Here is a 12,230-nt window from a genome sequence, read left to right on the forward strand (position 1 = left end):
GATCGCCCTTACCTTCTCTTTGATAGTGGTGAGAAAATGTAGTAAATCCGATATAGTGTTCTCAGCTCCGCCTGATTCAGGGGCTCCGCGTACTTTCAATGTTGTTCGCAAGCCGGCACCCACAAATCTTTATTTCCTTGTTGTCCACAAGCCTCCAAACTACTAAGAGACACGTATATTATTCTCAAACTAGCAGCTCCATTACCACATACGCGGTAGTTTCGCATAATATTTTGTGCTGAGCTTGTAGCCAGCCATTTGCAAAGTTGAATTGATCTATTAAGCAGATCGTGATCAACAGAAACGATTCATTCACACACGGCTATGGCATCATTACACAAGCCTATGTTATTTCATTGCAAAGAAAAGGCTGTTGTTTATTCACGCAGATCACGTTGTTGATGCATCAGTATTGAAAGTTATAGCATTGAAGTTAATGTATGAACAACTAGTATCGATGTCTTCATGTTATTTTTCTAAATTTATACAAGACAGAGTCGCAGACGTCGCTTCGCGCCTGTAGCTAATTATAGTTAATTAAATCATTCAGGACAGCCAACCTGATGTAACCTGTAAGTTGGCTCTGCACGCATGGTTATTCCTATCCATGGCTTGCTCGACCTATTCCGTTCCACTTTTCGGGTACTTGCAATATTCCTGCTGGGGTGTCGAAGCTTTTTACCTTGTCGGAGCTATTCGATCAGCAGGTTCGATAATTATACTAATGAAACTGGTTGCTGGTTTATGTAGTATTTCGGGGCAGTTCACCGGTAACACTGATTTTTTGGTGTAGTTATTTTGCAACTTTATTCTAGTAAATGGTTACTCCTCACATAACTTAGAGCTTTGTTAAGAGTCATTGTGAAGATTTATATATATATATATATCTTCCCACATGGATAGACAGACAAGTGCACACTTTAGTCTCTATAACGAAGCGCATCGAAGTAGCATTAAACCATGTTTTATATGATTTTTCAGTCTTTATACCACGTTTGAACAGACCACAGTTAAAGGAGTCGAATAATTCATGCAAGTGTTAGCTATTGAAAGTTTATATTCCTATCTGTGGTCGGTGCTTAAGCGTGCGTTGGAGCCCCTTAAGTTCAATATACTCAAATAAGTTTCTCTATCAGAATTTTTAGTTACTCCAGTGAATTTCATTGTGCGCCTGATATAGTGCCTAGCGTGTGTTTGCACTTTACTGGACGGCGATTTAACGACTCGAAGTAATCCCATATATGTGGGATACACCATATATTTTCTATACATACATAGTATCAGCGGCCCGCATCGATGCTCGGAGTAATGAGGAAACGAAAAATTCGTGACTGCAATCATGTTTTCTGCTGATCTCGGAAGGTCGTTTCTAGTCGATATACCAAGTAGCAAGTTGTAAGGAACCTTCAAGGGAACTTGCGTTATTGATATTCAATAAAGCATTGCAATTGCCTATTATATAATATTATTACTATAATTTAATAACAGATTCAGTATTTACATTATAATGTGTACTTTTCAGCTCGAATGGCTCACCTGCGCCACCTGTTGGGCGGTCGCGGCGGCGCCATCTAACCCTACGATCATGTCACCGATATGCTAGCGTAGAACGTTCGATGACCATTCGCTGCCACTTATATTATGGTTATCATTATAGTATTGCTTACGTTCTAATAACAATAATAATTATATGCTAATTATAATAGATTGGTCTCTCTATCCGTTTCGGAGTCAGCGTTCGGTCGATGCTTTAATGTCGCTCACAGGAGCGCAACGTTGACGTGCTCACTGTGTCGCTGTCAAGGTAAGCTGGCCATCGGCTAACCTCAAATAGACCAAAAAACCCCATCGCTAGACAAGCGCCACTGACAGTAACTCACATACACAAATAGATTAAATAGGCAATTAAAGAAGCAACGATCAAGTAAGTCATGGGTTATTTCCTAACATGCCAATGATTTCTCTGTAACTTAGTAATTTTGTCTAGCATTATTGTAAATTTGTTTACTAATCGTTTATTAGTTGCCGATTGAGTGTGTATGGGGCATAATAGATAAAACTGTACCGGTGATTTTCATATTTATACCAATGAACATGCCTCTTGTTGAATCCTGACTCTTCATTCAATGACAGATTTGCTGAGACTTGCTCAAGGCTTAAATATACGTTACCATAAAAGCCAGACCACATCTAATTGTTGTAATTTACTTCCCTACACCTACGTTACAGAGTAGCTTTTTGCCTCAGACGGCTTTCGAATGTTTCGGCTATCAGTTGAACTATTCATTTAACACAATTGCTAGCCTATACAGTTTATAGGTTGTTATAGTTAATAATGCTATGTTTCTATGACTTTCCGCGAAAACCGAGTCTCGTTCTACTGGCCTGTTTCCTGTTCCTATTCCAAAACAAGACTTCCATTATTTACAGCAAAGATTGTCCTATTTTAGAAGCCATTCCTGTGATACTCTGTTTAGGCACATCCATAGATAGATAATAGCCGTTGCATTTAGAACGATTTGAATGAATGAATGAATCATCCTCCACAACTATGTACATACGTATGCACATGTAACCGAACACAGATCTTCATGTATATATATGTATATATTTAGTTAGATATCTATACGTAGGCTCATATTACTAGTCATACATACTATGTAAACCTATTTCGCGAAAATGTAGCATTCATTAGAGAGGCTCATCGTTACATTCTTATCACTGTCCTTATTATATATAGTCAGTATATATATTATATACTGAGTGGCTGTTACGTTTTCCTGATCTGTTACAACTGCAAATCATAGTAACCTGTGGTCAGTGTGTATTCGTTTTTCGTTTCGTTATATTTTGAATCGATTTACGAACGATTTATGTTAGATCCTGTGAGTCGACCCGCTTTCGTCAGGGCCTTCTTTCGTTTGTCAGTCGTGTGGTCCCCATTTGGCCCGAGCCTTGACTCCTGTGGTCAGGTCGGGGCTGCCGGTAAGTCGACCGAAACGACCAAGAGACCATGTCGCGCGAGCTAGCATAGCCATACCCACGTATCGTGTTGCTATACAGTAGGCGTCGCCGGCGCTTCCCACAGCGGCACGTTAACAACTGCCAGAACGTTGAACGAAACACGCGATTGAACACGGTGTAGACGAGCGGATTGACCGTTGATGACATGTAACCAAGCCATAGAAAGCCAGTCGACATGTACCCGGGAAAGAAGTCACTGCCGAGCGGTATCTGCAGCACGTTGAGCACAAAGAAAGGCGACCAGCATACGAAAAAGAGCAGAAATACGACGCCAAGAACTTTGGTAGCTCGACGCTCGTTGAGGGCCCTAGCGGTTCGTACGGCAAGAACGCACGGGCAAGTTTCGCCGCTTGACGCTGAACCCGAGCCGTTGGCTTTGGCCGAGGCGATTCGTGAAAACGGGAAACCGGCGGTGGTAGCTAACGCGCCAGTGATCGCGTTACCGGTACTCATATTAGTTCCATTGCCATTCGAGGAGCAAGCAGACGACTGGGTCTGGATTCCCCCACCTGTGCCGCCAACGCCGATGACCCCAATGGTGACCGTGCCTCCACCTCCTGAATCAGTGCCCGAGACTGTACCAGACGTCACCGAGATGGACCCCCCTGCTGCGGGGTTTGGCTGAATTGTTGTTGTACTGGTTATAGTAGTGGGATTGGTTGTGGACGAGCTGAGGTCTGGCGGCTTGTGCAGTTCACGTACGGTTAGCACGTAGATGACCATCATAACCATCATGGGTAAATAAAAGGCGAAGATTGATCCGAAAGCGAGGAAAAATCGATTATTGATCGCGCATGCCTCACCTGACGGGCGTACATTGTTCACATCTTGAGCCGCCAGTAATGGCAGGGGACAACTGATCACTGACGCAAGCAGCCACACACCAAGTACTCGTGTAAGAACACTACGGCGACTTTGGTATTGCGTCCGTTGGCGGGTCCGTAACGGATTACGGATGCCGATGTAACGGCCTACTGAAATGCAGCAGAGGTGAAGGATCGAGGCCGAACACCCAAGGACATCGCAGGTCACCCATATTGTACAGACAACCGTAGAGAACGGCCAGTAACCTGGAATCAGGAAGCAACACACAACTAAGTAAGTTATTGTAAGACAATAAATTGAGATAAATTACCCTTCGACTGTAATGTGCAAACAACTATTGGAAGATGGTAATACAAAACTACTATAATAAGTTGAAATCTCTTGTTATTTTTGAGTGGCCAAACTCCACATACGTTTGCATCTATTAATAACTCAACCACTTCCAGCAGCGCGATGCAAAGGTAGCAGCTCAATGATGACAATGCTTCATGAGGGAACATATCTCACATTTAAATAGCAACTGTGATTCGATCCTAAATAACTCAGACTTTGCCTAGGCCCAGCGCTGACCTGCTCGTATCGAAATCAGGCTGTCAATAAAACACACCAACATGTCATATTTCATGCTAGCTACAAGCAAAGAAAACGATTGATCAAATTGTTGCTAAAGTACACATGGCCTCAACAACTGCTACAGTACCTTGTTCAGATCATATTGCTTTCATGTAACGACGCTAGCGGGATACGAGCAAATAGACCATCATGTTATGACGGATTCAGTTTCATTTAGCTTCACATACGTAGAGAAAAAAAGAAGCATTTGCGCACTAATTGCATCGCTATAAGAAATGTAAGAATCCATGAGCTATTCGGTGTTTGCATTATAATTTAAATATCTCTAGGTAACAATAATATACATTGTACAGTATAAGATAACCAGGATATAAACAGCTTTAGTCGTAGGTGCCAGCAATATGGGCAATACAATACACACATACTAGATAATCATAAGTAAATCCTCTATTACAAGCCGTAGCTAAAACCAACGTATATGATATGTTAAAAATTTTCTTCATTTCGATGTTTTTATGGCTTAATGCAATCACGGACGTTAGAGACACTCGAAAGTGTTTTCGTTTATTGTGTGCGAGTGGGGAATCGTTTTGAAATATTACGTCAGAGTCCTCGAAGAGGGGATATTACTCCACTTCGAAATTTGAAATCAACGAAATTACCATAGCTGCCGCTAGTACTTCTGTCAATAAATAGTCTATTTATCAACTCCGACTGATGAAACCTAGTCAGCCTTTAGTTCAGCTTGGAATCAACTGCGAAGTCCTGTTTAGTATTCAGCCCAGCCTGCCTTAGAACGGACATCAAAGTCAAGCTGCCCTGTATGCTGGCGTATTGAGGACAACTTAACTAGAGAGGTAGTAGGTGTTTACAAAAATGTCCTACTAGTCGTCATTACTAATACCGTAACACTCTGAGTGGGGTCAGCGCTAGAATGTATGTTAAAGCAATATGGTAGGTTAGGATTGAGGCCTGTACCCTTACGGGGCCCGTTCTTGTCCTCGAATAACGAACGACTAAGTAGTTTCAAAGCTTGACTTCGAACCGGAAGGTTTACGTGAGAGGCTTGTCGTTTACAAGCAACCAGGTGGCGCCTGCTAAAAAGGAGCCTAGACACAGGGAACGGAAATTGCGTTTTCATACGGACTAACGGCCCCAAGCAACTGCCTAAAGACTTTAGCTAACCACGCCCTAAAGTTGCGTCTGGCTTGAAGTCTTTATTGAGTAGTGCTCATAACAAGTAATCGTGCATAGGTGAGCGTCTGCATAAGCAGCACCAAATGCAATTTATCGTACGTGAGGGGTAATGCTGACGGCCGTCTAACTTCAACAGAGCGTTTGGACAAACCTTATGAATATATTATGTTTCGAAATAACACTGGTGACATCCGGTCCCCCATAATGCCTTTTCTGCTCAATGTAGAAAATGTGCTGCCAGTCTGCATATGTGTATATGCATATGACCAACCAGACGAGACATCTCAGTCTCGTCTGGTTGGTCATTGACTAGTCGTAGTAATAAAAAGCAAGACGACTAACAGGACAGATAACTAAAGTGAGCGAAGAGAATCCGCAAACATGTTTATAGAAAAGACGATCAGTACATTGTGTATATATACATAGGAAGAAAGAGATAGAGAAATCTTCCCATAAGCATCGTACATTGCGCAGGGTCCTGTCGTAAAGCGCACCCACAGTGTTACCTCTGACGTCAGCTACATTTCTGTCTAGCGCGTTTTTCCAACTGAATGTAGAAGAATCGCATCACACGAACGCAGCGCCAAATCGACGTAAGAGTGCCGTATTTCAATACCTAGAATAGATAACCCAGGACTCTCGTTAGATGCCTAGTCTCTTTGCATTCTATCGAACAAAACGACGCGACCTATTCCGACAGTAATTGCCGCCATCGGTCGATTTTGCTTCATCTGCCTCTGCCAACTGGGTGGGTTGCATCGAATTTCCTGGTGTCGTTACCAGCTACTGGATACGGCTTTCGCTGTCGCTACGCGCGAATATGGCCTGCACGACCACCCTGCTGCCAGCTGGAGTCTATCTATTTGCGCCTACTCTATTTCAAAATGGCCTGAAGCGCTTCAGCTATCCAAATTGGTTAAGTCATTGACGGACATATTGAGTAACGTCGTGGCTGAGCAAGCATGCGCTATTTACTACCACCCACTAGGCGCCAGCCAATGTAGTACTATACTAATTGAAGCCTCTGCAAGGTCTAAGCTATTCGAACGGCGAGCGACAGCACATCCTCTACAAAATGCCGAACCATGCGGACTCGGGTCATCTAGAAGGGAAGAACAGATAAACGGTCGCTACCGAAGAAAGGCATTGGCGCTATAATACGGCGTCAAGCGATTGAACGAGTAGGGCACCGAATGAAATCCACGACGTGTGGGTCGTACAGCGAGGGCGGATCGGAAAGGCTGTGTTCACAGTGATCGTGCTCTGCACGACATGTGTATTTAATGTGTACTTTAACCTACTATTCTGGGATCCTAGGATCAAGGTATGATCGAGTCAAGGGAAAGCCATGTGTCATGGCCCTTCGTGCAGCTCAGTTTTTTGGCGGAAGATAACTTTGAAGGAAACTGGGCAACGCGACCCGGTGGCGCGAATGCGTGGAGAAAGGGCATGTGGATGACGAACCCGAAGTAAAAAGATCATATATGGAGGCTATGGAAAATATAGGTGTACGGCGACTCAATAGAGACTTTTAGCGAAGGATCGATCTGTGCCAGAGGTCGACGGTAACGGCTACACCAGGACTAACAAGAGCGCTAGCTCTGGGCAAGCATGGACGAGCGACAAAAGAGCAACACAAAAATGGAAGATTAAAAAAGGTATAGAACTTTTAAACGAGTCAATTTATAGGTTTTTTTCTTTCCGTTGACGTGAAACGCAACGTACAAGGCCGCGCATATCATATGGTGAGAGTTGTGACGGCAAACGTGCACGTGCATATAAGTTGATTTTTCTTGTTCTTTCGAGTAACTGCGGCTGCTGCTGTTAGACGCCTCATTCACTTATTTTTCTCACTTTACTCATAGGCTAAACATCGTTTCAGCAAACAATGGAACGGCAAACGTTCGTCATGTAGTCCACGTTACGTACCCATACATTCATTGTCGCAAGCGTCGGTTAAAGCAGACGTTTATAGCTTCGTTAAATCAAAAAAAAAAAAAAAAAAAAAACGAAATTATTAGCTAGGATTTATCTAATAGGCACAAGTGCAATGGAATATACAATACTTTACCATCTAATAACCAATTCTAGGCACGCATCGTGCAACGAACAGCATAGAGTAGTATGGAACATCCGCGTACTTTTACGATAAAAACCCCTGTGTTCGAGGTATCGGTTGATGTTTTTCTAGCGGTCGACGTTTCAGCTGACTGGTACATCCTCTCTCTACATCTAACCTACTAGATAAGCGAAGCCCTGTTTGATAGCAGACGGGCGGATGAAAGGAATCGCTAGCAACTTTGAAGAGAACATCAAAATCGAAAATTTAGACGCGACCTGTAAAACTATCTAATTCTAGTCAGCAAAAAATAGTGCTTCGTCACATATAGCATCGTATCTAGCAAGGATCCGAAAATGCTAGCAGAGCACAACATTTGATAGTTGCTCGATTCTCTCGTTTACTTGGTAGAACACAAATAATAAGGTATTGACTATAGCTTAAAATTTGTTATTGGCCAAAAAAAAAAGTTTGCGATTCATGTGAACGCCATGCAAGGGATGTAGTGTTTCGTGGGCATATCTGAACGACAACAGCTGTGTTAGAAATAATACAAATAGCTAATTTTATACCTTTATGGGCCTCTCGAACGTCTATGACTTTCGCTTGAAGCTGAACATAAGATGAGCAAATTATAGTCGGGTGCCACAAGTTGGGCACAAATAAACTTTTTATAATAACGAAAAAGAATAGGCCAATTCTGCCAGAGAGAAGCGCCTTGCTAGACGATGTAATATTATCGACGAAGCGCGAAAACGCAAACGTAAAACGAGTCCTATTCAACCCAGCCGGTAAGCTCCGTTCTGAAACCCTAATCTTTCAAGGAACAGAGTTGAATTGCATCGATAGTTTGTGTAAGATGATTTTTATTAAATTGTTTATACTTATTTTTCGATCTTATAAAATTCGCTGCTTTTTTTTAGCCGAACTTCCTCACGGGTTTACAATATAATTCTTGCGAGTGGCAATTAGATATAATGTCCGAGGCATCTCAGTGTTTATCTTCAACACCCGTTTACCTTCTTGAGCCTACTCTGAACATGAACGAATAATGAATAATATGAGCGTCGCATACAGTCGGCAGGTAACATAAATAACTGTTGATTAATGGTTTAACTTACTTAAATCTGTGTCTACTTTTCAAAATCTCGGTTAGACGATCGTGTTATAAATCGGCACTTCACATGTGTAATAAAAGAAAGGAAGTAAAATAGACGATAGACAGCGGTATATACTTCATCCATTCATCGAACTATGTAATTCTTGAATATATGATTTTAACAAATTGGTAATTTATTCCTATTTAAGTTTGCTGCTACCAACAAAGCCTAGTTTGTAGCAACGTTTGCGTAACGATATCATAGCAACCTTGAAAGGCAAATTGATATGCAGTAAGGATCAAACTATCTACCGGTAGTGCAATTATAATCCATATGTACAGTCCCCAAATTGAAACCTAAGCGAACGCCCTTGGTCCAGAAGTGCGGTGATACGTCTAGATTCTACGCATGAAAACGACATCGGCCAAGAATACTTTCTGGGAACTCCAGAAGGCCACGTAAATGAGGCCGACAGAGACAATGACGTATGTAACTTGTCGTGAAATCCTTTAAAAAAGAAATATGACGCGTAATCTGTCCAGCCTTGTCCTATGTGGAAAACTGCTTACATAGTAACTGGTATTGTCGGTTACTGGTATAGTAGTAGTAACTGGTATAGTGTTGTAACGTCGATTGTCACCAACGTTAGGCAGGCCAGCGGCTGGCTTCCCGGTATACGTGCATACTGACGGCACGAGAGTTTAGCGTATCTGTATTTTCACATAAATAAAACGCACATAAGATACGCTAGCTTCTATATGGGCGTAGAAAGTCATAGTATTCGACAGAGTAACAACATTAGAGTAATGGGTATTAGCAAGTAAACTAACGTATCCCTAAAGGGATGAGTGGATAACTGTGATCAACACGTGCATGTACACGGTTTATTGTACGGAAGAACGGATTAAACGGCTTTTGGAACGGCAATTGTCCGGCATCGTACAGAGGTAAATGCTATTTGTCTCGAACCGCACTGGTGGTGAAGCAAGTTTTATCACGTCAACAAGGGTTGCGGCTAGACACATGTCTATTTGCGTGGTTGTTGTATATAGACCAAGTGCACTGGAGAAGAATCGTCAATGATTTTAAGGAGGATTCTGAAAACGGATAAGGACTATATAGGTAATACGGTTCTTAATCGTCAATTGAGAACTGCAACAAGTTCTCATCTACTTTACTTATTAAGAACAGCCTATTAGCAGCGTCAGGTTATATATATATATATTATAATATAACTGTTCTACAACTGTTCTAGCTTTGTAATTATGTAGAAGCTCATATCAAAACCGAAAAAATCACATCTTTGCCAATGTAACACGTTTTATCAATGTTCGTTTTGTTCTCAATAGCGATCCATGCCGAAACGAGTGCGCTACCTCGAAGTGCCTAGAGCGTTAAGTTGTACCGATTTAGCTTTTCTACATCTCCTATTAACGATCTCACTTATCTAAGGCGTACACAAAAAAAAATAATGGATATTTATCAATTTTCAAATCACCTTAAGCTTCTCCACTTTCTCTTTAGCCTACCGAAACAAAATAACTTTCAAGACCCCCCCCCCTTCCCCCCATTGGTCGACGTCAGAAAATGAGGTGGAGTAAACCTATAATAACAAACATAACTAATTGTTCCTCGTTTCTCAACTGTCAAATAGTATTGACCTTCTACTTGGTAGTTGTCCGATAGTAGTTACTATAAGGAAAACCTCACAAATCAAATTTGTTGAACAGGATCTTTCTATTGATTGCTACATCGCAGCGATTAAGCCGATTTCCTCTGTCGTAAACACGATCTTTCACGATTTGTGCTGTATGCAGACATCGTGGCGGCAGGCTGCCGGAAACAATCCATTGAAGAGTCCAATTGAAGATATAACGTAACTTCGTAATAGTAACTCATTTGTGCTAATGAGAAAAAATGTGGCCGGTTGAAAGAGTTACCCTAACCATGTCTCTATGATTTATTATTATCCATTTTCTGTTTTTACGTAAGCGATATCAGTATTTGTGTAAAGGATAGACGCTTCGGTTATTCCTGCCGTGTGAATTACACCTTTGGTACAGCTTTGAAAGGCATGCTTCCATCAGAAAGTCCGGATTAGGTCTTCCTGGACTTCTTCAATAGAGCTACAAAACGGCATAATAGTCACATGCTATTTGTCAATGCTGAAACTTGAAGTGACGATCGTCACGTTCTCGCCGTTACCGTGACAACGCTCTCGACGAGATGCATAGCAGGCCACGCCGTTCTATGCTATTTGCAAACACAACACATTGATAAGGAATTTTTGTCAATCAGCTCAAAATGATTGGTTGTGGAAATCGGCTGCTGTTGTACAGGGCAACACGACCCATTGTATTTAATGTTTTCATAGATCATAGAGCCATGCAGTTGCCCAACTCAAATTGTACATTTGTAGTTTCGTGATACATTGTTATTATTTGCATTTATTTATTAATGTAGTGAATATGGCAACTTATGACTAGGTTTGTCTGCGTAATTTACATCCGGTAGCACTAGGGGTTCTGGCCAGTGTTTTAGTTTGTCCGGCTTTATGTTTGTTGTATTAAAGCGTCTAAAGATAACATCAACGGATCATCAACGCTACCTCAGTATCAACATTGTTGACGGTTATCAACAAAACGCGCTTTTAATTGAAATAAGCGGACTGGCATTTTCAGACTGTGGCCACCGTTAATCTTTTAAAAGAAAGTTAGCGAATCCGCTACCTAATGGGGGCCGCTAAGACGCAGGGCGATTGTATAGAGTCAGCTCAACAATGCTAATATCGACAACGACTGTCATCTATACCGCTTTCATCTGTCAGCCAAATCCGCTAAAGACGGAAGGCGAACGATTTTAATATTAACGTCGCAGGCTCATTTAACACGCTTACTACATTGTGTAGTAAACAGTGTATTACTCTCTGTTACTGCAGTATTGCCATAGCATTGAATTGGTCAAAGAACAACAAGCTCTTACGTGCTTTCCGTCGTATCTCGCTATCATCTATGCGCTGATATTTGTTGCGCACGTACAAACATTTACGGTATGTAACCTACGCGCGCCATGACGGATAACACCTAATCGGATTAAATTTAATAAGCCGGTTAAATCGATGTCGCAATGCATAATTGTAGGTTGTCCCCAAAGAAGTAATGAATTATTTATACAACTGACACCACAGAAAAAGGGTGGTTCGGCAGATAACATTTGGGGTGACTGCAGGGTTGGCGGTGGGTGCTGAATGCGGCCATTGGAGTTTGCATTGTCAGCAACCGTTTTGAAGTTTGAAAATTGGCGGCAAAAGGAACCACGTCGTTCGGTTTCGTAAGTTTCATATGGTAGCCGATTGAACCCCCTCCTTGCAACATCACTAATGGCGGCCAGTGCGTTACTGGCTGTTAACGTTGACCATACGTTTATTTAAACTCGATTCGGTCTTTCCTCTG

General features: G+C 41.9%; 1 protein-coding gene across 1 annotated transcript in view; it reads right to left on the reverse strand.

Moving 5' to 3' along the window:
- Positions 1 to 780: 780 nt before the first annotated feature.
- Positions 781 to 12,230, reverse strand: part of LOC111271510 (5-hydroxytryptamine receptor 2B) — a 31,582-nt gene continuing 20,132 nt past the window's right edge. The window contains exon 3 of the mRNA XM_022852354.2: positions 781 to 4,094. Within this exon, the coding sequence (XP_022708089.1) occupies positions 2,905 to 4,094 (1,190 nt within the window). The 3' untranslated portion in view covers positions 781 to 2,904. The remainder of the gene's footprint in view (positions 4,095 to 12,230) is intronic.

Source organism: Varroa jacobsoni, unplaced genomic scaffold (genome assembly GCF_002532875.2).
Source record: "Varroa jacobsoni isolate VJ856 unplaced genomic scaffold, vjacob_1.0 contig00718, whole genome shotgun sequence".
In the NCBI taxonomy this organism is placed as follows: domain Eukaryota; kingdom Metazoa; phylum Arthropoda; class Arachnida; order Mesostigmata; family Varroidae; genus Varroa; species Varroa jacobsoni.